This window comes from Psammomys obesus, unplaced genomic scaffold, assembly GCF_907164565.1.
Source record: "Psammomys obesus unplaced genomic scaffold, mPsaObe1.curated_primary_1811, whole genome shotgun sequence".
NCBI classification, from domain to species: Eukaryota; Metazoa; Chordata; class Mammalia; order Rodentia; family Muridae; genus Psammomys; species Psammomys obesus.
The window spans coordinates 12,781,155-12,808,392 of NW_026591598.1; the positions used below are offsets into that span (position 1 = coordinate 12,781,155).

At 56.1% G+C, this 27,238-nt stretch overlaps 1 protein-coding gene across 2 annotated transcripts; it reads right to left on the reverse strand.

Annotated features, from left to right (window-relative positions):
• Positions 1-359: 359 nt before the first annotated feature.
• Positions 360-23,957, reverse strand: Ldlrap1 (low density lipoprotein receptor adaptor protein 1). 2 transcript variants are annotated; one of them, XM_055611240.1, is made up of 9 exons: positions 23,889-23,957; positions 13,933-14,075; positions 12,791-12,903; positions 10,786-10,900; positions 5,828-5,900; positions 5,418-5,501; positions 4,440-4,570; positions 3,250-3,284; positions 360-2,205 (listed from the first exon to the last, which is right to left on the reverse strand). In XM_055611240.1, the coding sequence occupies exons 2-9, from the start codon at positions 14,026-14,028 to the stop codon at positions 2,061-2,063; spliced, it is 792 nt and encodes a 263-aa protein (XP_055467215.1). In that variant the 5' UTR covers positions 14,029-14,075; positions 23,889-23,957; the 3' UTR covers positions 360-2,060. The 2 variants fall into 2 exon arrangements, with proteins under 2 accessions (XP_055467215.1, XP_055467214.1); XM_055611239.1 differs by lacking the exon at positions 23,889-23,957 and adding an exon at positions 22,604-22,789.
• Positions 23,958-27,238: the final 3,281 nt, after the last annotated feature.

A 27,238-nucleotide genomic window follows, 5' to 3' on the forward strand; every position in this document is an offset into this window, starting at 1 on the left:
CCATCACTTGGGAAACTCCTACAGGGCAGGGTGAGGGTTAGGGATGTAAGATGGGCAGTGACCTTTCTGGGCACTCAGCGCAGGCCTGCCCTCCTGTCTAAGCCTGGCAGCTTTAGCAGTAATGCATGGCATCGGGGCTCTTCTGTAAGTCAGTGGGCACTGACTGTCCGAGAGTCTGCTAGGACTTACACATTCGATCCAAATGACCTTTTGCTCTGAGAAGGCCTTTGAGCCCCTGGACACGTACTACCAATAATGCGGTAATGCTCAACGTCTTCCTGTAGCAAGGACGTGTGACCTGCCCCCATCTCTTGACACACTACTGCCCCTCATCACCAACAACACAGTGCTCATACGTATTTTTTTTTTTTTTTTAGAAAAGGGAACATTTATTGTTTCCTCTCAGAACTGCCTTTCCAGCCTCACACAGCAGCCTTGGCAGCAGGCACAGGAAGCAGACACCCTGTCAACGAGACTATAGCACCACCCAACCCCACGGCACCCAGGACCCCAGCCACCTGGGGTAGGATCGGGGGCCTGGAGCTGACTGGGGAAAGGGACCTAGCTACCCTTCTATGGTGGAGTCTCAAAGTGCCCTGCCCAAGGCAAGGGTCTGACTCAGCCACTCGGTAAGCGCTGGGAACTCTAAGTCATGCTGGTGTGTTTTTCCTGGGCTGCTGAGACCTGCTCTTGCCAGCCCAGCCACTGGGGGCTCCTTGCAATGGAACGATGCTTGTGGCTTGGCTGTAGTTCAGGATGCCAGAGCGCCCCCCCCCCCCCCCGCCGGGACCAGTGAAGGGAGATGAGACTAAGGAGAGTTCCCCACTGGGCAGCCACAGGGGGAGGGGGTGACCACCTGGTCTGCCGGTCAGGAAAGGACAGCGAGACATTTCTAGAGCAGGACCCCCCTTTCACCCGTGGGGTCAACAGACTTCAGAACACTCGCATCTTCCCAGAAGTCAGCATCGTTGCAGCTCGCAGGGCACGGAGGCCTGCGCCAGCGCTGTGTGGAAAGGCACCAGATGGTTTGTTATGAAACACATTTTGGTCAGAAAATAGCTAGGGCTTTTTGGTTCCTGGGAGGACAACAGAACTGGGGAGGATGAGGCGTGGGCTGCGAGGTGGAGCACAGACAGCAGCTTTGGTATCAGATCTGGGTACTATTCTCCATTCCACCCCCCAACCCCCCGGCACGTGCCGCCTCAGTTTCCTTAGCTGTAAGATGGATGCAAACTATTCTGCCGCAACCCAGAGCAGGGCTTTGGTGTCGCCCCAGGAATTATGGGGGAGGAAGAAGGCGGAGCACACATGAGGACGCACGGACAAAACTGAATGGCGGACCCAGCTTTGTCTGTTGGGGGCTCCTGAAAGCCATAAGGAGGTGATCCCCAGGGTTGCGGTGACTCAAGAGTCATGGACAGCTGGTACCCAAGGTCCCAGCGCTGTCGGGACCACCTGGAGAACTGGGGCCCTCTTGTGGAGGGAGAGCAGGAGGCACGCTCTACTCCCACAGCACCATCAAGAACGGCAAACCATGTCCACGTGTGACAGTTAAAGTGCAGAGCTGTGTGTATCTTTGGTCAGGGGCTGCCTCTCTGAGAGCCTATGCTGCTAGGCCCGGAGGAAGCCGAGCCTGAGGACCCCGGCTTCCCTGAAAGCCATGTCCCCTCCAGTGCACAAACAATGACAGGCCCTCACTGCCTGAGGAGTGAGGATGCCCCAGAGAAAAGGAACAAGGAATGCTTTGGTCATTGTCCTAACACCCACAGCAGGACAGGGCACTGGCTCCAGGAGAGAGGCCAGGAGGCCAGGCCCCACTCTGCCCACACCGTGAGTGCCTAATGCAAACCTGGTTTCCGAGCATAAACCAGGAGTCGCTGACTGGCTACCCCAGGCATCTTGCTGCCTCTCTCCCTGCCTGACTGAGCAGCCCTCATCAGCAGGCTCTGCTGCCGCTGGCCAAAGGTGGCCGATGGCTCCTGGAGCTGGCCGCCCGGCTGCAGGTGGCTTTCGGTCCATCACATGTCAAGGGCGGTTGTGTCCTGCCGGGCCCCGGGCACTCAGAAGTTGAAGAGGTCATCTTGATCGATGCCACTGCTGTCAGGCTTGTCCCAGTCGGTGGGCGATAAGCACTGTGCATAATGGATGTCCTGGGCCGATAGTCCAGTGTCCAGGACTTGAGGGTTTGTCCGTGACTGTGCCAGCCTGGAAGGCAAAGCTGTGTAAGCCAAGCCACAGAGAGGGCTGGCAGGGGCTGAGAACAGGGATAGCCTGGCCAGTACTGGGCTGGAGGGGAGGCAACATGAGTGGGAAAATGGCTGGACCCAAAGATCAGCAGGGGAGGTAGAGCCTCTGGAGACAGGATGCCCAGGAGGGTCAGAACTCTGAAGCAGGCCATGAACCCCTACTCTACCACAGGCCAGGGAATGTGCTGAGCCAGTTGTAGGAAGGAAGCATTGAGCCACGAGAAGACTTGGCACAACCAGGGTCAGCATGGGCTTCCCAACAGTCACACAGGAGGCAAGCTTACTGCCCACGAGAACCTGGAGAGGTCAGTGCGGGTAGCTCTGTCTTCCGGAGGGGCTCCTGGGGCGTGTTAATGCCTAGAGGGAGGCCTCTGAGAGCACTGCAGGGTGTCCAGGGCCAAGGGGTTATAATACACCATGATTTGCTTTTTGAAACTGATAATAAGGACCCGGGACAACTGAACATTCTGGAAAAGCAGGTGAAGCTGTTTTTCAAATGTGGGGAGAATCGGCCAGTGAAGCTGGGAAGGTGGGGCACAGGGCTCTGCTTCCTTGGGAAGTGCCTCACCTGCTGTCAGCCCCTGGCTGCAGCAAGAGGTGGCAGGGAGGAGGGAGGCCGGAGGGCAAAGGCGCCAACCCTAAGCAAAGTCCCAAGGCAGAAGGCCTCTGAAGGTGCTGGACATCCAAAGGGGACGAGGAAGGCCTGGGGGCCCAGGGTGGAATCCTAATAACCAGAGTGGCCCAGTCCTCTCCTGCAGCCTTCTTCATGACATGTTCCCAAGCTGGGCCTGCGCTGATTCACTGAAAAAGCATCTCACATGGCAGGTGCCTTGAAAGCTCTTTATTCCCAAATAATAAGCTTCCTATCCCTGGAGGAACCCAAGAATTGCCATGTAGAACGCTACAGCGCTTACGTTCTCTGTCAGAATGAAGGCCCAAGGGTAAAGGGAAGTCAGGTCCAGCCCGATGCCCACACCCCCAGCACAAACCCTCGGAGCATTACCTTGAAAATGCTTCATCCAGGCCATCATCCAGCTCCTTGGAAACAAGGCATGAAGTTAGAACTCTGGGTGGGGCCATGTTCCCCAAGGGAGCTACAGGGACCCAGGACCTGTATGTGTGTTGACAGAGGGTGCCTTCGGGAACTAGCCTAGGTGGACCTCATGCTCGGGGCCCGAGGGATGGTGGCACATGCCTTTAATGCACTTTAATGCATTTGGGAGGCAGAGGCAGGCGGATTTCTGAGTTCAAGATCAGAGTTCCAGAACAGTCAGGGCTATATAGAGATTCTGTTTCAAAAAAGAAAAAAGAAAAAAGAAAGAAAGAAAGAAAGAAAGAAAGAAAGAAAGAAAGAAAGAAAGGAAGGAAGGAAGGAAGGAAGGAAAGAAGGAAGGAAGGAAGGAAGGAAGGAAGATAGGAAAGGGAAGGGAAAGGGAAAGGGGAGGGGTAAAGGGAAGAGAAAAGGGAAGAGAAAAAGGGAAAGGGAAAGAGGAAAGAGGAAAAAGAGGAAAGAGGAAAGAGGAAAGCAAAGCAAAGCAAATCGAAGCAAAGCAATGCAATGCAAGGTGGGGCTATGACAAGCACAAGTGTCATCTGCAGTGGCTCATGGCCCAGAAGGCCACCTAGGACCAAGCAGAGTGGAGTTGGAGACTCTGAAGCTGGAGGGTGGGGGGAGGGCCATCGGTCATTGTCATGTGCTGACAAGGACACTGACACCTGCAGTGTCTATGGGGCACTGGAATAATGCACACCGAAGCCAACCACCCAAATGAAAATTGGAATTAAAGGCCATTCAGGCTCCTTTGGGAGATGCTATAGAAGGCCGCCGTCCTCACTGAATAAAAAGGCTGACTTGGAGGTCAGGCACAGGCGTGAGTCCCGAGAGCCAGAGGCTGGGCTGAGCACTCAGACAGCTGAGAAGGGAGGGGTGCCAGGCACAAACCTGCCATGCCTAGAACAAGGGAGCCTTTGCTGGTCTGAGTGGGAGGAGTCACACTCACTCCGATTCAGAGTTGAGCATTGTGAGGAGGAGACAGCTGTGCAGGGAACCAAGCCTGTCGGGGACACAACCCTGGGTTCAGAGGGGACATTGTTCAGCCACTCTACCCAGGGCCTAGGTGCTGCTGGGCTGGTTCTGATCCTTCCACAGGCCCATAAGTATGGTGTCAGGGTCTGGACCTGACAGCCACTCACCCAGACCACACTGCTGTTGCCCAGTACTTGAGGCCGCAGCGTCTCGTCTACATTGTTGGTGTTAGCGCTGACCGTGGACAATGGCGCCTTAGCCACCTCTTCCAAATCCAGCAGGTTCCCAGTGGCAACCACTATGAGGGGTCAGGTGCGGACATGAGGAGAAAAGGATGTAATGCACATCTCCTCTGGCCTCTTCCACACGCACCCCAGGACCCCTGCACTACACTGGTCCAGACTAGCTCTTGGACTCTTTGTCCATCCAGATGTCCCTGTGAGGCCAGGCACAGTGGCACACGCCTTTAATGCCGGCACTCGGAACATGAAGGCAGGCAGATCTCTGTGAGTTCCACGTCAGCCTGGTCTACACAGGGAGTTCCAGGACAGCCAGGGTTATGTAGAGAGACCCTGCCTCAAAATCAAACAAACAAAAAACTCAATTGTGCCGGATGTAGGCCCCAGATTGCCTAGAGTGCCACTCTGACCCTCCCCACCTGGGGCTACAGGACCGTTGCCCACAGGGGAGAAGCTGTGGCCCCTGAGGGCAGACCTGGGACCTGCATACCCCTAACAGATGCTGAACGTCTGAAAGGGCACCAAGCGGTCTGGGACGTCTACCAGGCTGTGAGGCACACGGGAGCTCACACAGGCCATGCCTACACGCAGGGACAAGCCTGGGTGAATGCATCAGAACAGCAACCCTCCTGACTACCTGCGGTGCGTGTGTGCTGCTGGTTTAACAGAACAGAAGGAAACAGCAGGAGCTCAGGAGGGGCGCACACCTGTAGTCCCAGCCCTTGGAAGGCAGAGGCAGGCGGATCTCTGAGTTTGAGGCTAGCCTGGTCTACAGAGTGAGTCCAGGTAAGTCCAGGACAGCCAGGGCTCTATTACACAGAGAAACCCTGTCTGAACTGGAGGAGCCCAGGGCCCCCTCAGGAGGGAAGGCCCAGACAGAAGACAGGCTCGGTGCCCAAGACTCACAGCTTTTCAATGAGGGGTTGCTGTCACGTCGGGTCGCTGGGACGTCTCCTCCATCTTGGTTGGCTTTCTCCCTCTTCTCTTTCTCTGTGGGATCAAGCACACACGCTGAGGCCTCGCAACAGCCACCGTCTATTAACCACCGTGGAGCAGGGAGGCTGGGTGTGCTCGGGGGCCATATGAGGTCATCACCCAGGTGGAGGGACCCCTTCCAAGTTTACTTAAGCCCAAACACTCTGAAGACGGGGAAGACAGCCTTTGCCCAGATGGGGAAACTGAGGCTTAGAGAGGAACAGGACCTCCTCAAAACCACAAGCCTAGTAGGGGAAGAGGGTGGCACGAGCTCAGGTCTGACACCTGGCCTGTGTCCGTCCCTGTTCACATCACTCACGAAGCCCAGGAGAAAGACTCACCTTCCTTGGACACCTGCCAAAACTCAAAGGCAACTTTGAAGGCCTGGGCTACGGTGAGGGTGACGGCCTGTGCCTGAAAAACAGGAAATGGGGTTGGGGATGGGTGCAGTGCCACCCAGCAAAAACAAGTATGAACGGGAGGGCGGGGTGCCCAGCCGATGCCGGGCCCTGGGAGGCTTGAGGGGAAGGGGTCAGGGGCAAGCTCCTCAGTCTCCTACAGTAGCCTGGGGCATAGCGAAGCCACGCCCCAGAAAGGCAGTTAGGGCCCAATGTAGCACCTTCTGTCCCGCCCCTCCAACAGCGGCTATTCACCTCCACGTTTTCTTTCCCTTCAGGCAAACCCAAACCAACTGTGAGAGCTCGTTCTTCCGGGAAGCCCTCCTGGGTTATCAGAATATTCCCTACGCTCACAGTGCCCTTGAACTAGACATCGGAAGCAAGGAGTGGAAAGGCCTAGCCACGCCTGAATGAACTACAGCCAGAGTAGAAGCCACACTATTCAGGGTTACAGCGCGTTGGGGTGCCAGCCGCTGATGACTGACACGCCAGGCGGCAGAGTCAAGATGCTGGTGACGGTCAGGAGCAAAAGCCACGTAGTCCTGTGGCCAGCCTGGGAGCGGGTGCCTTGGTGCCTGCTTCAAATCCCACTCACAGGTCACCATCCCACCTCCTGTGACCAGCACAGGGCTCTACTGCCCCACCCACCTCCTTCTGGACTAGCTGACTCTATCTCACACGAGGGGAATGTCTCCCACAAGCGAGAGCTCAGACCCTGCCCTCAGATGGCAGCCACGGCCTCTGAGGTCCCAACTGTGGCACAGATCTGCTCCCGTCTCCTGTTAGCCCCATCCCGGGGTGACCGGCCCAGCGCTGGGAGTGCACGCCCTCCAGAAGGGTAGCACACTCTTTCAACCGAACAAGTTCAGGCTTAAGCAGCTTCTACCAGACAACTTCATTTAATTGAGAAATAAAATTTGTAGCCACCGCCTTCAAAGCTCTTTACAGAAAAAAGAAAAAAAAAAAATTTCAAACCCCCAAACTGACTGATCTGCGCCAATTAAACTTCACGAAGTATAAAGTCTCATTTGAATGTCTCCGTCATTTACATTTTTGATGGAAGTACGGATGCTTTATGGTAAAACTTAAATATGGTAATTAAGTATGAAACTCTTCGCAGCTGTTTACAATTTAAGCTGTCACGTCTGAATCAAGTTTAATGGACCCAGTTACCATTGAGAATTGCCCATGAACTAAAAATATGGGCTAATTACCAGCCCAAGTCAGATCTCTAGACTCCGGAGCAAGGACTGGTCACCCGTGTGGCAGGGCCACGGGAACACCATTACATCTGCCTTCAGGAACCCAGGGACACGGGTTTATGCTGGTTACATAAATCTGGTCCATTTGCACATATTCCTGGCCCTCTGCCCTGATGCCCAGCACAGTAAGTCACAGTGAACGTATAACCAAAGCTGAGACGTGCGGTGACATGCGCAGGTGGCCGCAGGTCTGGGCTGGAGGGACCTGGGGGGACCTGCTTCCCCAGAGACCCCCAGCAGCTAAGAGTCCCAGGAGCACTCGGTGGGCAGACCTGCATTCCCCGGGGCACCACACAGCCCTCCCGGGACCCCTGCTGTGGGTCTGTCCCTGTCCCTCCCGACCCTGCTCCCCCTCAGCAGGCTACACCAATAAGTCAAAGAGGGGCAGGTGTACAGCCCAAACCAGGCTCTGTGCTCCCTATCAGCCTTGCCAGGGCTGACCTGGTTCCCATGTTAACCTCTGCACAAAGATTACTCTGGAACCCCAAGGTCCATGTGGAGGAGATAGCCCCGTCCCCTCTGGCAGACAGAGTGGCGTGTCCAGGCCTCTGCCTACATGGGGAGCCTAAACTCCACCTGCCCTTCTGAGCACAAAGGAGATGTGGTTGCCGAGCGGAGGCCTGTCACCTGAGTACATGAACCACTTCCTTGCAGTGATATTCAGGTCAGGACAAAACAAGACCAGGAAAGGGGGTTCTCGGGCTGCACAGTGAGGAACCCAGAAGACATCCCTCTCTCCAAGCTTCTCGCTTAGAGCCAGCAAAGAGAGGCAGAGGCTCGGCGAGGGCCACATTTGCAGGCTGGCTTCTGCAGGCCGGCCCTGCCTGGAGACCTGGTGCTGTGTCCTCGGGCCCTGCACACTTCAAGTTGTGCTTTTGCACACTCAATCCCCAAGCTAGCTGCACTTGCTCCTCCCCTCTCTCGCCCCAGCCTGGCACACTTCTGTTCACTGCTCTATTCATCCTTTAAGGCTCCCTAACCTTCAGGTCTGAAAACCTCCACCCTAGAGCCAAGCCCTAGACTCAGTGTCAAAGGCCCCCGGCCCCACTTTACAGATTCCCAGTGTGCACTGCAGAGCCTTGTCCACGAACTGGAGACAGCTGCCAGCAGGTGGGGAGAGCCAAGGCTCCCGACTCACCCTTGCTTCTCCCTCAGATAATCATCAGGCTTGAAGGTCACTCTCACTGGTGGCTATGACCTTGGAGCCCTGGGAGGTACCTATACCGCCCCAGAGTGGCTTGGCGACCCTGGGTGACAAAGAGTAGGGGTAGGTGGAGGACAGAGCACAGCCAGGCCATACAGAGAGACCAACAGCTGGCGTCCAGCAAGAGCCCTGACCCCCACCTGTGCAGCCACGAGGGAGCTGGCTTCGGCAGGCTGTGTACAGCCCTCTGGCCCAGGCCTCCCTCTGCATGGCTGGGCCTGCTCCCTGTTCGGCCTCACTGCCAGGACCCCACCCCAGAAGAGAGCTGCTTCACGTGGTAACGCCCTTCCAATGCCCACGCTGTGGCAATGACCTAGGGCCAGCAGCCCTGCCTGGCGAGGTCAGTGGGGAGGAAGAAGAGAACAATTGGGGGGCACAGTAAGTTTTATTTTAAGTCAAGGTGGCCTCATTCAAACCAAAGTCGCCTGGCTTCTGTGGGAACCAGGCTGTCATGGGAGATGCCACCACTGCTCAGCGTCCCTGTTGCTGTGTGGAGGACAGGAGATAAGGCGTGCAAAAGAAACAGGGCCTTTGGAACAACCCTCAGGTCATTGGGGTAACCTCCTCATTCTGCTGATAGGTGAGCAGACCAGGGTAGGGCGGAGCTCACCCAGCACATTGTCCCCATTCTCCTAGCTGTCCTCCACACAGCAACAGGGATGCACAGGTGGGATTAGCTTAAGGGTGTTGCGATGGGGAGGTAAGCCTGGCTATCCAGTGGCCTTTATCACCACAGGGACCTGAGAGGATCCCAGGATGGACACTGTGCTGGTTTGAGTAAGAATGGCCCCCACAGGCCCATATGCCTTCTCATCAGGGAGTGGCACTATTTGAGAAGGATTAGGAGGTGTGGTTTGTTGGAGGAGGTGTGTCACTGGGGGTGGGCTTTGGCGTTTAAAAAGCTCACAACAGTAGGCCCAACATGGCCCTCTCTGTCTTTGGATTAGGACCCAGCTCTCAGCTACTGCTCCAGCGCCTGCCTGCCTGCCTGCCTGCATACTGCCTGCTTCCTGCCATGATAACAGACTTGTGAACTGTAAGCAAGCCCCCAATTAAATGCTTCCTTTAGTAAGAGTTGCCTTGGGGGCTGGAGAGATGGTTAAGAGTACTTTGCTCTTCCAAAGGTCCTGGGTTCAATTCCCAGCAGCCACATATGGCTCACAACCATCTATAATGAGACCTGGTGCCCTCTTTTGGCATGCTGATAGAACATTGTATACACAATAAAGAAATAAATATTAAAAAAATAAAATAAAAGAGTTGCCTTGGCCATAAGTGTCTCTTCACAGTGACTAAGACGGACGCGATATGGGAAGATGGAAGATGGTACCCATGGAGGATGGGCCTGTGAGGCAAGGGCTGTAGTTAGTCTGTGAAGGTACTCAAGAAGGTAGGAAAGAAGACGTGTTCACTCCAGGGCTCCTGAAGAAATGCAAGCTCACTGGCCGATTAGCCAGTGCCTCTTCCCAGGCCCGGAAGAGGGCGAATCTACCCTGTCACTAAGTTTGTCATCATTTCTTCCCTCAGCCCTTGGAAACGCATCTGATATTAGCAACCTGGGGGCCTCGAGACTGTGGGGCTCCCGATATGTCCTTTGATGGGGAAGGTAAGGGACTCATCTCCTGCCTCTGAGAAGCCTGGGCCTGGGAATCAGGCTCTGAACTGTCGGCGGATGCAGACGCTGAGCCTCTGAACTGATCAGATGCCGAGCCAGCTGACGTCAGAGGCCTGCTCGCACTCAGCCCTCACGGGCCCCAGAAACCGAAGTGTCAACAACAAAGTCCTCCCCTTTTACAGCGAGGGCAGGAGACCACCAAGGTGTCATCATTCAACCCCATCAGGCGTGGCCAAGGGGCGCGGGCAGGAAGCTCTCAGCTGTGCAGAGGAGGGACTGTGGGCTCACAGCCTCGCTTTGCACCTGGCGGGCTGTGCCATCATAAGCAAGACTTCTGGGGTGTGTTTCATCGTAATTAAAAGGCTTAAGGAAAGCAACAGAGACCCTAACCGTTTCCACCTTCCGGGACCTCCCTGGAGACTGAACAAAAAGACACTTGGAAGCCCAGCTCCAAAATGGGCACAGAGGCGTTGCAAAGGAGCCATCGGCCTCCCGAGTCTGGCCCCAGACAGCCTAGTCCAGAGGATTCTCACTGTTACCTCTTCCCAGGCCCCTCCGGTTCCCCATTTCCAAAAACAATGCCTGCAAGGCCTGCACGCCCAGGCTGTACGAACGGCAGGAGTGTGGCAGCCTCAAGCCCAACAATTGCATTACTGAGAGGAATACGCGCACGTGCCGTGGGCTTGTCTGCCCGCAGCCAGACCGTCCAGCTGCTCACAGTCACGGCCGCAGCGCTCTGTGCCCTCTCTCGCCCACCTGAGCACCTGAGATTCCCAGGGACTTCCCCCTGCTTTCTCCCCCCCCCCCCCCCGCCACTGACCACTTTGCGCTTGGTGCAGAGGAAGGCATGGCACTCCAGGCTCTCGCTGTGCTGGCTCTGGGCGATGTATGCGAACACCTTGTCGTGCATCTTGTCTGCCGTGCAGTAGGAGATCCTGAAAAGCAGGTGAGAAGCGTCACCAGGCCTGCAAACGCCTCACCGCAGCCGATGTGCCTCCCCACCAGGCAAGCCTCTGCAGGTCTGGCCTCGGCCTCCTGAGCCCTCTACAGGGAGAGAGTCAGGCCAGGCAGGGGAGGTGGGGATAAGGAATGAAGGGAGCCTCTGCTCTCTCTCGTGCCATGCCGAGCCCCACCCCTAACAGGAACATCTGCCCCCCAGGGGCTTCCACGGTTAGCGTCTGGGCGGTCCTCGGAGCCAGGGGTCCACTGGGACCCAATGCTGCTGATAGAGGCAGGATGTGAACTCACAGCCACAATCCTGAAGGGTCTGTGCCAACTGGCTGGGAGGAGAAGCAAGACACACTGCGCTGCCTACCTCGGCCCTTCGTAGTCTACAGCAGCAGATCTCAACCCTCCTGATGTTGCAACCTTTTAATTCAGTTCCTCATGTTGTGGTGACCCCAATCATAAATTTTCCTTGCCACTTCATAACTGTTTTGCTACAGTTATGAACTGTAATGTAACTATCTGTGTTTTCTGTCTTAGACAACCCCTGTGAAAGGGTCGTTCAACCCCTCCCCCAAAGAGGTCATGACCCATAGGTCAAGAACCACAGCCCTATACTAACCAGACACCAGGTGATATCTGGGACCATTTCCCAGGAGACAGGACTATGAGAAAGACCTCCTGGAATTGTGGCCAGGGTCGGAGCTGGGGCTGGGGTGGGGCTATGTAAAGATGACCCACCCAGGAGCCCCGTGGGGGAGACATATCAGCTTCCTCCGCAGCAAACAATGACCTTTCTAGTTTCTACCCACAACCTCAGCGACCTGAGCCCTCGCCATCTATTCTTCTGTTGTCTAACCCTTCCCTACTTCTATTTATCCTGAGACTCAGTTAGGGGAGGGGCTGGTGGCTCAGGGGCAGGACAGCTCAGCAGATTCATGGCTCACCCAGCTTTGATGACACCACTGATCACCCCCAGGAGGGAAGAAGTGGGTGCCATGTCCCCAAATGCCTTTTCCATCCTAGGCATCTGGCCTCCCGCTGCTCATCCCTTGCTTCCGGAAAGCCATCAGCCAGATCCCACAAGGAGCCACCACCACTGCGAGGCTTTCCCAGGGTTCCCCTGGAACACCCTCCTCCTTTTCCTTCTTGGGAAGCACTGTCTTCTATGTCCTGCCCTCCATTCCTTTCCAGACTGGACATGCCCAGAGGACAAGGCTAAGTAGGCACTTGGCAGTTTTGGCTAAGGGAAAGCAGGCAGGATCTGGATGGTGGGACAGAGGCAGCAGCTTGGAGCTCTGGGAAGCACTCCAGCACACCTGTGCCCACCCCATCATGGCCTGGGACCTGGGCGGGCAGATCTCCAGGTGGTGTCCTGGACCCAGCTCAGCCTCTGCCTCATGGTACAGTCTCGGGCCACTCCCTCTCTAGGCCTCGGGCTTCTCCTGGGATAACATGGATTTGGGCTGCCTTTCCCCAGTTTTGTACTCCTACACCTGACTAGATGAGAAAGAAGTGGGGTAGCCTGAGGCCCCTGGGGCTGGATCCTACCTCCCTTGGGACCAGGGAGGGTGCATCTCCATTATTGCTCCAAACCTCGCACGAGGCCTCTCTGGGACTCTGAGCCAAAGAACGAGGGCTGAGCACTGTGTTCAAGGCAGAAAGAGCAGGCAGGCCCACAGCTGTGTGCGCCCAGCCTGACAGAACAGCCGTGCCCACTGTCCCTGCCTCCCTGTGAGCTGCGGGTGACTCGCTAGCACTACTCTTAACAGCAGGACCCGCCCCCAGCCCATTTTACAGATGAGGACGATTTGGCTCCAGAAAGAAAGCTGCAGAGCCTAGATTCAGAGTAGACGCCAGCCGCTCTCCACCAAGCATACCTGTAAATGGACACGTTCTCAATGAGCTGGCTGGTGAGGCTGTCTGTCAGGATGATCCCCCGAGGCGACACCTTCAGTGTTACCTTCTGCAGTTTCTTCCCACTGGCCTTGGCCTAGGGACACACAGGGGTCAGAGGAGCCTGCCTGGTGGGCCGAGTCTCACAGCTCTAAGGTCCCTTGGCACAGACAACAACCAGCATCCTTGTGCCGGCTGGCTAGTTTTTGTAAACTTCACGTAAGCTAGGATCGTCTGGGAAGAGAGAACCTCAATTAAGAAAACACCTTCATCAGACTGGCCTGTAGAGGCAAGTCCGTGGGGTAGCTCCTTGACGGGTGATTGATGTGGGAGGACCCAGTGCCCTGGGGGTGGGTAGGTCGTCCTGGATTGTACAGAAAAGCAGGCTGAGCAAGCTGTGAGGAGCAGGCCAGTGAGCTCCTTGGTCTCCGCTTCAGTTCCTGCCCTGACTTCCCTCTCAGTGATAGGCCATGACACAAGCTTAAGAGAGACAAATCCTTTCCTACCCAACCCATTTTCGGTCAGCGGTAACAGAAAGCAAACCAGGACAACCCTCCTGAGACACAAACGGACAGCCACCGCCCACTGGCCCCTGATGCCCCGTGAGCCCTGGCCCTCATAGGAGGGGCTCAACAGTACCCCACCCCCATCCAGGAAGATGGGGACTCCCAGGGGAAGAGCTGGACTGGCCCAAGGACATGTGGCGGGGGAGGGGCACTAAACAGCTCGCTGAAGTACTGCTACAGCCCAGCACTGTGACCCCGAGACCCAGCTCCACCCACATGCCAGGGCCTGAGCAGCAGGTCAAGGCCACCCTAGGGACTCCACTTAAAGGGCCCACACTCAGAGGCAGGGAGAAGACTGTGGTGGGCAGTGGGAACACGGTAAATGGGGGACAACTTCCTTCCCTCCTTGGAGCTAGTGGCTCACCAGTAGCCCTGATGTGGGGACTCCAGGCTAGAAAAGCAGCCAAGGCCAGGAGGGCCTGAAGGGTGGGCCCTGACTGACACAAAGGCAATCTCCATAAAAACTCCTGAGCGGGACACAGGAGACTCAGGGTGGGCCAGGTCCCACCCGGGGACAAGGGCAAGCGGGCAGCATCCTGTCCTCCCGTCTGGACACTCACGGTAGCCACGATCCTCTTGACTGCAGCTGCAGACAGCTCCTCGCCCTTGGGCCTCTCCACCAGCGTCATGCCAAGGTACTTGAGGCTGAAAATCATGCCCTCCAGCAGCGTCTCCCGAGTGTCTGTCCAGTTCTCCGGCAACTCTAGCACAGGACAGGCAGCCCTCAGTCGGCTGAGCAGGCCTGGCTCTCTCTCTCTCTCTGCCTCCTCAGCACAATGGGGGCCCATCCTCACTTTAACTGTTCTCTCCCAGACGCCTAAGCACCCTTACATACTCTGTCCCCATTCACCCTCAGGACACCCACAACCTGCCACACACACACTGCAGACAGCTGCTCCAAAGCCCAGCAAGCCAAACAAGTCACAGAGTCAGTCTACGGCATCATCCCACGAGCCCAAACTCTGTCAATGCTGAGGGCGAATGGTCCCACCTCCTCACCAAGTCCTCAGTCTGATTCTCTGAGGAGAAGATTATCACAGATGACAGATAAGGAAACTGAGGCTCAGGGGCTGAAGGCATGGGCCAACAACCACCATGGTAAACACAGGCAGACTTAGCCGCCGGCTGGTACATTCTAGCCCACACTTGCTTTAGAGACGGGTAGTCTGGGAGTGAGCACCAGCAAAGATACAGAGGAGGAACTAGGGTTAGTTAAATGACGTCACCAAGAAGGAGGGATGAGCCTGGGTTGAGAGAGGGGGCAGGGGCGAGTTGGGGAGGGTGCCAACTGGTCCACATGCGGGAAGGAAGTACTGAGAACCAGGGGGCAGGGAAGTGCAGACCCTAAGGGAAGGCTTAGTCATCCCACCGTTCTTCCTTGGAACTGAGGCTAAGGGATGAGCACACAGTTGTGCTGGGGACCCTCCTGTCACCCTCGGGTGCTGCACCCATAGGTGCTCATATGACTGTGCCACTCCACACAGAAGTGCTCCGTCTTCCCCACCAGCTACGATGGAAAGGCCATGACACAAGCTTAGGACCTCCTGCACTGTCAGGAGCAGGTGGAATCCTGGGCTCAAGGGACACTACCATGTCCCTGGCCCCTCTGGATTCCCTGTTGCCTTCCTTGCCCAAGGCTCGGGTCCAGCGGTTCTGTCACTTCATCCATATGGCTCTCGGCTCGGGATCCGCGTTGAGCAAGACACTGTCCCTCACTGACACTGTGTGTTCGTGGGTAGGGGTAGGAGGCGACCTGTAAGTATTACCCCTCCCCTTAGACCAGTGGCTTTGTTCATTGGTCCCCCAGAGCCTGGCACACAGCTGGCACTTGGTGTTTTCTGAGTGTAGCAATGTCAGGTCCTGAACACCCTCAGCCCCAGCTATGGCTGATTCCCTGCCCTCTAGGCCTCATCCCCAACGTAAGGCCAGGCCCCAACTCAGATGACCCTAAAGCCCAACGTGATGCCTACAAAAGGGAGCGGAGAGTCCCTGAGTGTGCACAGCCCTGGGTCAGGCAATGAGGACCCCAAACAACTCCCTGCCCTGGAAAAAACCACGGTGCTAACTCCAGGACAAGCAGAGCCGCCACGTCAGACAACAGTGCAGGCAGAATGGCCTTGCAGGACTTTCACGTCCATTCTACAGCTGGGGTGGGGGGACTGGACTTGCCCAAGCTCCTGACCACTGGACCACACAACTCGCCACGAGGCAAACTGCCTCCATTTTAACCAAAGGTCAGAGGTTCTTAGGTATTTCCTAATCACTGACACTGCCGCTTCTTCATAGACCAAGATACTCAGCCCACCACCTCCAACCTGAGACACATCCCATGCCCAATACCTGTGTCCTTGGCAGACATTGCTAATGGACAGCAGTGCCTCCCCGGTTCTCAACTATGGCCTCAGGCAGGCAATACTAATCAATCAGGAGTGACCTTTTCTCATTAGCCACCCCTGCCTTAAGGCAAACATCCTTTCCCCTATCTCTGGGTCCCACTCTCCCATTTCCTCTGGCTCAGCCCTTTCCTGGCCCCTGTCCAAAGCCACTTCCGCTCACTCCATTCCAAAGGGCCAAAGCTTGCCAAGGTCACTGGCCATCTCTTTGCTGTCAAAACATTCTCTCCTCCTTGACTTCAAATGCTTGACATTTTTTTTTACATTCCTCCTTCCCTGATCTGACCTTTCTCTATGTATGACACTGCCTCCTCCTGCCCTGGCTGCCAAGACCAGCCTTGGGGACCCTCTACCCAACCCTTTGCTTGACACAGGATACAAATGAAGCCCAGAAAGGTATAGGGCCTGTGCGAGATCACACAGCAAGTCAGGGAGATGTCCACAATAATAGCTGGGGTGTTTGAAAGCTCCTCCCTTCTCTCCAAACACGTGTGCATGCGAGTGCGCACACACACGCACCCCACAAGCTCCCACCACGCAGCGCAACATCTATCTTCTCAATATCCCAAATGTTCTTCCACGCAGTGTGGCTGTGCCCTCCTCAGGAAGAGGCAGGAGGATTCTAAGCCAGTGGCCAGTCTAAATTACACCTTGAGATCTTGTATCAGAACCAAACCTTTAGCCCCAGCACTTAGGAAGCAGAGGCAGCTGGATCTCTATGAGTCTGGGGCCAGCCTGGTCTACACGGTGAGTTCCAGGACAGCCGGGGCTACATGGCGATCCAGTGGTTAAAAGCAAGGGCCTTAGTTTGCTCCTCTGACTGACCCTGAGTGAGAGCTCCTAGAGTCTCAGTTTCCTCGTCCATAAAGTGTGTGTGTGTGTGGGGGGTGCTGTGGGGGTGCTGTTTCGTTGGTAGAGTGCTTGCTTAGCATGCATGAAGCCCTGGGCTCTGCCCCCAGTGCTGCACATGCCTGTAATCCTAGTACGTGGGAAGTGGAGGCAGGAGGATCCTAAGTTTAAGGTCATCCTTGACTCTACGGCCAGTCAGAGGCCAGCCTGGCATATGTAAGGCTGTCTCAAAAAGGGAAATGAAAATGAACTGGGGGCTGAGAGATGACTCAGCAGTTAAGAGTGCTGCGGCTGAAGCTGCTGACGAAGAAGACAAGGTTTGGTTAGAGAGCGCACAGCTGCTTCTAAATCCAGCCCGAGGGGCTTCCACTACCCCTGGCTTCTATGGGAACCTGTACTCGCGTGCATACACGCATGCATGCATTATTAAATTAAGGAAAAAAAGCACCTAAAAAGCAAATAAAGAGAGGGTGTGGTCTACATGACCCAAATCCCAGTAGGTGGGCTTGAGGCCAGCCTGGTCTACATGACCCAAATCCCAGTAGGTGGGCTTGAGGCCAGCCTCGTCCACATAGTGACATAGTAAGTTCCAGGCCAGCTCCGGCTACACGGTGAGGCTGTCTCAAAGGATAGAATAATATAGATAGCGCAACCAACCCTCCTGGGCTCACCCGGCTGCTTAAACTGCGTAAAATAATGAGACACGGTGTAATAAAGAAGCTCAGAGCCAGGCCCTGGGCAGGTACCCGCAGGCTTTCTCAGTCCCGGCTGAGGCTGTGGCTGTCGGTGCCTTGAGCGGGGACTTGGCTGATTCTTCCCACGGCAGCAACACCCACTGCCCAGCAGCTGCCTCGGCCTGCCTTTCTTCAAAGGCCCGGCCCTCAGGCCTGTCCCCAAGCTGCAGTGCTGGGAAGGGGCCTGCCTGCCCCTGCGGGCCACCCTCCTTCTCCTGGGCTTCTAGACACGTGACTTGCTCTTCACTGAGGCCAGAGGCCTCTGGTGCCCACAACTTCCCCAAGAAAGAGCATCGAGACAAACAGACCAGTGTGGTCTCTTACCACCAGACACCACAAACAGCAAGGAGCCAGGGCTGCACCCCTTCCCAGGCAGGGCCCCCAGAGGCCCCTGGGCAAATACGAGCCTGTGCCCTAAGCCTTATTCTTGCCCAAGTTATTTTCAGCCCTGTGGTGGGTAATGACAACGCTATTTTCATTTTGTCGTTTTACAGACAACTTGCAGTGGGAGTTGCCTGGGGATAGAGCACATGTCCGGTCGAGCTTTGGCTGGCACCCTGCGGCCCTTCCTTGTTAAGGCCCCCAAGAGGAGCTAGGCTCTGTGGGCATCCTGCCCTGCCCCTCATCACCTGGAGGCTTGGCTGGGTGGTGTCTGAACATCAGAGCTGCAGCCAATCCTAGGGTACGGCAAATGCAAGCCTTACCCAGGGCCCCAGCCTGGTTCCCCAGCCCACCAGGGGTACCTTGGAAGCTGCAGGGACAACAAAGCAGGAGACCTCAACCCGGCCCTGACAGGGGCACGGCCACCTTTGACAAATTCCGCATGTGGCTCTCAGAACATTCAAAGCAGGTCTCAGAATGTGAAAAGGACTAAGAGCAAGGGGGGTTGGGCATTGTAGCAGACGCCCAGCTTTAAACACCCCCCCCCCCCCCCCCCGTACTCAGGAGGCAGCGGCAGGTGGATTTCTGAGTTCTGGGGCAGCCAGGGCTACACAGAGAAAACCTGTCTCAACCTCCTCTCAAAAAATAATAATAATAATAATAAAACAAAAACCTAAGCCAATTTCAGAAGTTCTGGTTACCAAGACTGTTCTCAAAAGTGAATAACTGGTTGTTACCACAACCAGATCTTCCTCATATACTGGAAGAAAAAAATAATAATAAAATAAAGAGATTCAGTCCCTCAGCCTCAACCTCCCTGCACCTCAGTCTCCTTGCTTTGAAATGGGTAACAATACCTACTCAGCTGTCATGAGGACACATGAGCTGAGCTGAGCTGAGCTCATACATGACCCTGCCCAGCACACGCTGGACCAACCACTGTCCCTGTCACCCGGCAGGCACAAAGGGCTTCAATGCACACGTGGCAGCCTGCTGAGTTTATGGGGAGTCACTATGTCACAGCTCAGGCAAGAAATACAACCAAGGGCCCCCGAGTGACAGCCCTGAGGCTCAAGCCCCACACCCCACTCGGCAACCAGCAAACCCCTTCCCATGCAAGGCGGGGTGACCCGACTCTTCAAACATCCTGCCCCTCCCTTAGTAAGCAGACAGAGGGGACCCTCTAGTTCAGTGTCCCCCAGGGCTGCTGTTCCGCTTTGTTCTTCCCACGTTTTCCCTCCTTGGGCTTACCTGTGCCTTCCAGGTCACCTTCTCAAGAGAGGTGGCTGCCAACGCCTATCACCCCGACCCCCTCTCTGCAGAACACTTCCTGGCTGACACATGACACCAGCACCCGCCCTGCTCTCTGCAGCCTGGCGGCTAGAGGTACGAGGCTGTAGATGGGACTATGGTCTCCACGTACAACAGCTGCCACATCTATGGCCATAGCCATTCAGGAGCAAGACAGCTCAGCACTGACTCTACCCTGAGGGACCCCTGAACTCCGGGGCCACCCCACCGTCCACTATGGAGGTTGCCTTCCTTTCTCAGCTGTCCTGGGCAAGCCTCCCATGTCTCAACGGCCACTTCCAGAAGAGAACACCCCACCTGAAAAGGCTGCCCCTTTGTGGTTTTATCTTATTTCGAGCATCCTATTTGAGTCCCAGCAAGTATCCGTGGCCTTCTTCTGTCCCTTCCTCCACCAGAACTGAGAGCCAGAGTCACGCTGTACACTATCAGGAGACACAATCAGACACTGCCCACCGCTGTCACAGGGATGGACATTGGTTTTTTTTTGTTTTTCCATTTTGGAGACAGGTTATCTCCATTACGTGGCTCTGGCTGTCTTGCAACTGGCTGGTAACCAGGCTGACCTGGAACTCATGCCTCAGCCTCCCCAGTGCTGGGATTAAAGGATTAAGCCCAGCAGTACTCACATTCCTATGGGTAAATATGAACAGAAGCCCATGTCAAGCCACAAATTACCTTTCCTGGGAGGGGTGCCTTATATTCCTTTATCTTTTCTCTTTGGGTTCTCTGACTGCTGAGCACAACTCATAAAGGAATCTGAGGGTCAAAGTGACCCCAGGACCTTTAGGAAGGATACCACTGAGCAGGGGGCTAGGGCTGGGGCTTCTTAACCAGGGGCTGAGATAAGATCTTTCGGCCAGGTGGTGATGCACCCCTTTGATCCCAGAACTGAGGTTAAGGCCAGCCTGGTCTACTGAGTGAGTTCCCAGACAAGCAGGGTACCCAGAGAAACCTTGCCTCAAACAAAACAAAACCAAAAGATCTTTACTGTCCCCAGAAAGACAGAGAAAGTGGCCATGAGGAGAGCCCTCTTTCCAGGTTGGTCGGAAAGCCAGTGGCTGGGTCCCCAGCGGCTCTGCCCTCATGCAAGCTGTAATTCCCCTCTAGGCTCCTCTCTCTCAGCAGGGGCTGGTTCCAACCAGAATCCCCCAGCTTAGGTTTGGCCTTAGCACGTATGTGGGGATGAGGAGCCCCCACGCCACCATGTGCCCATGTGCGAGGGGAGGTCACAGGGCAACCTTCAGGAACTCAGGTCCTCCAGGCTTGAGAGCACATTCATTTTCCCGTCTAACAGGCTCTGGCCTTTGATCTTGAAAGCTAGACCCAAAGACTGGCTAGGTCCCAACCTCACATGCTGCATACACCCAAGGCCTTTCTCTCTAACCTGTGTCCACACTGGTCCTGGTTTGGCAGCCAGCCAAACCTGGAGTGGGGCCTGGCCCTGGCTCTCCCAACAGCCAGAAAACCCAAGGTATGTGGCTAAGATCCCTGGGCTGGGAAACCTCTGCCTCAGTGACTCCATGCCTGGAGCCACTGCCTTCAGCTCCAGGTCCGTTATCTCTAAAATGGGTCTGAAGATAAGAAGCCCAAGCTTTGTCACCTCCCAGCAGCCAATGAGCTAACAGAAGGCTAACACCTGAGACAAAAGCCAGAGCGAGCAATTCATTAAGGCCACCTCTGGGCAAGTAAAGCACACACTGATACTCCCACAAAAGTTCCTGGCAACCACTACTCTTCCTGGCAAAGTGAGATTATGAACTTGACACTTAACCAAAGATAGGCCAGGCTTCTGAGGAACTCATTCTGAGAGCAGGGCTTTGAGAGGGGCAGGGAGAGGCTGGTTGCTTCCTTCCAGGGCACAGACAGGCTGCCAGGCCCCACTTCTGGGCTGGCCAAACCTGGTAAGAATCAGGTTGAGCTTCGAAGACATGGTCATCCTGGTGTATACCTTTAATCCCAGCGCTGGGGGAGACAGAGGCACAAAGCCCACCTGCTCTACTTAGCAAGTTCCAGGTCAGCCTGGGCTTCACCAGGCCTTACACCCAACCTAGATAATGCATTAGCAACATCTTAACACCTAGCCTAGGCTGGCCTCAAACTCACTATCTGGACTTTTTTTTTTTGGGGGGGGGGATGACCTCAAACTTCTGACCCTCAGGATTGCACCTCCCTAGTGCTGGGATTATTACAGACACCTGCAACTTCACGGGGTTTTGTGAAGTGCTGATGCTGGGACCAAGAACGTAGTACCGGCCAGCTAGGCAAGCACCCTACCAAACACACCACGCACATCACAGCAACACGGGAATTTTATCCCCACTTTGCAGGCTGGGGAAACGAAATCATTAAGAACAAGTGACCCGCCTTAGACTGGAGAGAGAAGGGAAACCCTGCTCCCCTAGATCCATCTCTGCTTCCTGGCTCCCTCCCCTTCAGACCTCTTCCCCACCCCACTCCTCCTTGTCCCAGGAGAAAACCACAGGGTTCATCCACTGGAAGGGAACATCATGCTCAGAAGTCCTGGTCACATCCCACGAATTTTTGAAGGGTTATTTTGGGAGTCAGTAAGAGTGGAAGATGGTACATGCCCTGCCTGTGGGGCCTCTGACCCCACCCCCACCAGTAAGGCACCAGCTCACGTTCCCAATGCCAGGCAGGGCTAGGAGGAGCCCACAACTGGAATACCACAGTGGGGAGAAAGGAGGGGCAGGGCGGACTCCCGAGGCCCAGACACGCTGGCGCTTCAGGGACTAGGGAACTCGGACTCCCCTGGGGGAGCGGGCAAGGCTAGGTGCTGGCAAGAAGCTGCGGGCGGGGTGGGGGTACTGTTAGTGAGAGAGGCGGGGGGGGGGGGGGGGGGGTGGGGGGGGGCCAGGGGGGGGGGGGGGGGGGGGGGGGGGGTGGTGGGGGGGACCCAGGTGGGCGGCAGGTGAGGGTGTGCCGGAGTCCAGGAGCTTTGGCTTCACTTCAGGAAGGCCTGAGTGATCCCATTCGAATGAACGACTTCCGAAAAGGGAGGGACCGGAGCTAGGTTTCTCAGGCCTCAGGGGAGGGTGCCAGGTGACGGCTCCCAGAGTAACCCGAGAGGTGGTGAGGGGGGAGGCTCCTCTCCGCCTTTCCAGACACCCGGGGGAAGTGGCAGCGAGTCTGAGTCTGCTTTTTGCCTAGGTGCCCAGGGACTTGGACAACCCCCAAGAGAAGGTACGAGGGAAACAAGCTTTGAAAATAACCTGGACGCCAGCCTCGCCACCTGGCCGCGTCCAGAGGGGAGGAAGCGGGGACCTCGGGTGGCACCCAGGCTGGGCTCGCCGCTCGGAGCAGGAACCTGCGGGACTCGGCGCCCGATGGGAACCCCATGGGCTGAGCTGGGGCGGGTGGAGAGGCTCTGGGCGTCCTCACCGCGCCGCACCTGAGGACCCCGAGTTCCGCCCGCTCCCGGCCGAACCGCCCCAGACGCGGCCCGACATGACCCCCGGGGACCGGCCGCGCGGGGCGGGACGAGGCCGCCGGTCCACCTCGGCCCCAAGCTCAGCGGAGGCCCGACCCGGGGCGCACACACTCACTGCGGTGCCGGCCGCCCGCCCAGCTCTGCTTGGCCAGACTGGGGCTCCGGATCAGCGCGCGCCCCGCAGACTTGAGCGCGTCCATGGCCCGCTCCGGTCACAGCCGCCGCCGCCGCCGCCGCCGCCGCCAAAACTCCTCCAGGAAAACTTTCCGCCGGGCCAGGCGGCGCGCGCCCGCCGCGCTCCTCCCCCGCCCTTCCCGCGACGTCTGAGGGCGTGGTCAGAGGGTGGACACGCCCCGTGGACACGCCCCCAGATCGCGACCCCGCCCCTCTCAGGCCGATTGCTGCTTCGCGGCTGCTCTCGTTGTGTTGCGTTCTTATCCGAAGGGCCCACCAGGGCTCCCGCCCCCCAAGCTAGAGGATCCCATGGCCTTCCAGACAGCTAAGAGACTAAAAGGCACCTGGAGACCATTTCGCAGATGGGGAGAGTGAGGGCCAGACCCGTCAAGGGTCTTGTTCAAAAATAAGAGAAAGAAAAGTGGAAGATGGGAGGGAGACGGCTCAGTGGATGAAGGCACACGCTACCGAGCTTGATTATGGTCCGGGAGACCACGTCATGGAAGACTCCTGCAAACTGTCCCCTGACTTCCAGGCGCTAACAGTGGAACCCACATGCCCTTCCCCAGTGTATACACACGCAAAATAAATGTAACGAGTTAATTTAACTAAGGCGAGCGCAGGGGCGCATGCCCGTAATCCCAGCACTCAGGGAGACAGAGGCAGGCCGATCTCTGTGAGTTCGAGGCCAGCCTGGTCTACAGATTGCGTTCCAGGACAGCCAAAATTACACCCAGGGAAACCCTGTCTCGAAAACCGAAAACAAGAACTAACAGTCTCAGGGACAATGCAGCCTTCCTCTGACTCAGGCTTGCTGTATGACCCCAGGCTGTCCTTTCCTTCTCTGAGTCATGATATCTGTCACACGAAGCTGATCCTATTTCTAGTAAATCCACTTAGCTTAGGCAGACGCTGTATAACCTTGCTCCGGCCCCTGCCTGCTTCCAAGGCGGCACACCTGTTCCAACTCCAGGAGCTAGCAGTGTGACTCTAGAGCCAGCTGCCATGGTTTATACCTGTAATCCCAGCACTCGGGGAGCTGAGGCAGGGGCATTCCTGCAAATTCCAAGACGTGCGGGAGTACAGAGTAAAACTTTACCTGAAAAAAAAAAAAAAACCCAAATCACAAAGAATTCCAACCACAAAAACCCTGATCCTTGCTTCCCACTGTACCCAAAAAGCTGATTCGGGCAGGGCAGAGGACATCCCAGGCAGGTGCTCAGTACCTGGCTTTATCTGGGCTTCAGCTGCGCAGCTGTGACTTCTGGCTGGTTTCAGAAGCCCGCAGGCCTCTCCTGGCGGGGAGACAGAAGTGCTGTGTGTTCTGGCTGCTGGGGGAGGCTGGTTCACATTGCACTTTCTAAACCCTCCTGTCTGTCCCAAGAGCTCAGTTTGAGTGAACAGTGCAGCCAGCCACTGACACACCTGGGGTTCTGAGAGTCAAGATGATGCCCCAGTGGGATCCCGTCTGTCCTCGTGGCGGGCATGGTCTGGCTGTTCTAAGCGTCATCTGCAAAGGAGGCAATACGACCTCTTCCGTGGGGCTGTCCTGTGGGACTGGAGTTAGAGGAGATAAACCCTGCCCTCAAAAAAAAAAAAAAAAATCCACCTGCTTCCTCCAAGAAGCCCTCCTGGACCACCACCTCTGGGTTATATTTCTCCCCGTGGGCTCCCATCGCTTTAAACTCAGAGCATTAGAATGCTGTCCTGTTATTTCCCCAGCATTAGGTAGAGGTCACGTCCTCAAGGGCACAAAGGTTTTCTGATTCTTCCCCCAACGCACACCACGTACCTAAGGAAGGTACAAGTGGGGTCGGAGGGCTGTCATCAGGGAAGGGCTGTCCTCCTCCTGCCCTCTCCTCGCCCCAGCCTTCACCCACACCAGGCTGGCTGTCCTCCCCTCAGAAGGCAGCGGCAGTGGGGAGGTTGGTGACAGAGCTGAGACCCCAGCTTTCTTGTCCAGGGTCAGCTCTACCCCAGAACAGCAGAGAGGGTTTGGGAACCCGGCGGGGAAAACAGCCATCAGGGTCATGAGCCCCAGAACAGCGGTGGTGTCTGGCTGGTAGGGGAGACATATGGACGCTGCAATCAGGCCCGCCCGGGGACTCTGTGTGGGCAGCGAAGACTGTTTAGCAGCTTTGCGTCCTTCCGGAGGTGACGTGCTGGGAGCTGTCGGGCACGCGTCCCCTGCCGAGAGACCGGCTGCTGGGGGCCCTTCTGCTGCTGCTGGGAGAGAGGAGCAGCGACAGAAGGTCAGAGCTGCAAGGGGTCCCCCGCTGCAGTCACTGTGCCCAAAGCCGCATTTCACAGGTGAGGAGGCCGAGGCCCAGAGAGGAGCAGGCGCTTGCCCAAGGTCGCACAGCAGGCTGGGACCAGCAGCCCGGGCTCTAGGCCTCTCCCCCGAGGTACTGGGGCGCCACAGGACGGGGCCAGGGAAAACACACCGAAGTCAAGGCTTTGAGGCGACTCTCTCTGCTTGGGGTCCTAGTGCTGTTTTTTAGGTAGGTTCTCCTGTCGCTCCCTACTGGCCTCTGTCTCACTACCTGGCGGAATAGACATGCCAGTAATCCTCCTGCCTCCACCTCCAAAGTGCCAGAATTTATAGGGACGCCGCCCTCATGACAGGGACACGTGATGCTATGGGTTGAACTTAGAGCCTCCTGCACGCTAGAGCAAGCATCTTAGCAGCTACATCTCCAGACTCCAGACTTCTGGATTTTTTGGTTGGTTTCTTTTTTTTTTGAGGGGGGGGGTGTTTTGTTTTAATTAATTAATTAATTACTTAATTAATTAATTTTTGAGATTCGGTCTCATCACTATGTAGCCCTGCCTGTCCTGAAACTCAGGAAGCAGACCAGGCTGGCCTCGAAATCACAGAGATCCACCTGCCTCTACCTCCCTGAGCCCTGGGACCACAGGCGTGGGTCACCCCCCCGTTTGTTTGTTTGTTCGTTTGTTTTAACTTATCTAATTTTACAAACGATTCTACACTTCTGTGAGTCCCTTAGTAATAACAAAAAAAAAAAAAAAAAAAAAAATCAATGACGTGGCAACAGGATGCCTCCAGGGGATGCCTCCAGCACCTTCTCGTTTTAGTCACATTTTTTTTTTCTCCTGACCTGATGAGTTCTCACCAGAACTCTGCTGAGAGCGCATAGGTCAAGCTAGCTGGGCGGTTAGCCTCTTCTCGCAGTGACTGAGACAGAAGCCAGGGCTCCGGGCAGGAAGCCAGAGTCTTGCTCAATCCCTAGAACCCACGAAATAGAAGAAAAAAATGGACTTTTCCAAGCTGTCCTCGACCTCCATACCCACCCCTCGCCACCCACATGCTGCCCACGAGGAAAATGAATAAGTAAAATGTAATAATAAAATTTAAAAACAAAACAAAAAAAAAAAAAAACTTTACTCTTTTTTGTTTCCCTGAGTCAGCCCTCCACCTGCTGTGCCCATGCCACCGGGGCCTGGAGCAGGTCAACCTAGAAGACGCCGGCATGAGCTTGGCCTTTGGCAAAAAACAAAACAAAACCCTTTAACCACAGTGGGCCATGGTTTCCTCAAATGTGTCAAACTGGTGCGATGGGGTGGGCATTTCTGTTGGACAGTATTAGAAGATGGGCTCTCCGGAAGGTGAGTGTCATGGAGACCGCTCTGGTGTGTGGTGTGAGTGACTAAGGCCCCTATGCTTTTGAGAACCCGTGTTGGACCTGAAGGAATGAACGTGTGAGCTGTTTCTAAGCCACACACGGGGACAGAGGAAGTGGGGATCCATCTCACGGGGTGGGTGGAGGCACGGAAGAGTAACTTCTGGAGTTTTCAGATGGTGCCCGTCTATGCTGGAGTCTATGCAGTGCCCAGGGTCACACTAAACCCGCTCTCCTTGCTGGACCAAGGATGAAGGTGAAACTGGTGGTTCTTGTGGCCTCGGCTCTGCGAAAGGGAGAGAGTTCTGGAGACTAGAACTTCCTCCCCCTCCCCCAATGACCTGGCCTGAGTGAGTGGGCTGGCCTCACCTTAGCTACCCGAGCCACCCCGAGGGGAATCTAAGCTACTGGGAAACGGGTAAGTGGTTCAGGAGGAGCCTGTCCTTTCACAGCTCTTACCTTTAACCTGCCTGCTTGCTCACCTGGTCCCTCCTCCCGGCTCACAGCACTTCATCTAAATGAAGTCCTCATGCTCCCAGGGGCCCCTGGAGCCACTGGGGAGCACCTGGAGGTGCCCACAACCCAGCCAAGGACATCCTGTTTCTCTGTTCTCTGACACATCTTACAGGTCAGGGTTCTCTGCAGCCGGAGGAATAGCAGGGTCTGGAGGGTCTGGGGAGGTGCCCCTCAAGAGCCCTACCCCGCCCACCCACCTGCTGTCCCCAGGGAACCCCGCAGCTGCCTCCTCCCAGTGTGGGCAGCCCGTGGAGATCTCAGGCTGCAGAGCCACTGAGCTAATTAAGAATGACAAAGCACTGTGTAATTGCCAGGGACTGATGAGTCCCCTGCCTCTTCCTGCCCTCCTTCTCTGGCCCTCCCTGAAGGGCTGTCAGGAGACCGGAGGCTGCCCGCCTCTGCCTCCCCCTTGCAGGAGG

Coding starts and splice junctions, on each gene's coding strand:
- Ldlrap1 (XM_055611239.1), bottom strand. CDS start 22,688: ATGGACGCGCTCAAGTCTGCGGGGCGCGCGCTGATCCGGAGCCCCAGT. Junction 12,904..13,932: donor TCAAGAGGATCGTGGCTACC/GTGAGTGTCCAG, acceptor GTGTGTCCCTAG/GCCAAGGCCAGTGGGAAGAA. Junction 3,285..4,439: donor GCAACAGCAGTGTGGTCTGG/GTGAGTGGCTGT, acceptor CTTGTTTCCAAG/GAGCTGGATGATGGCCTGGA.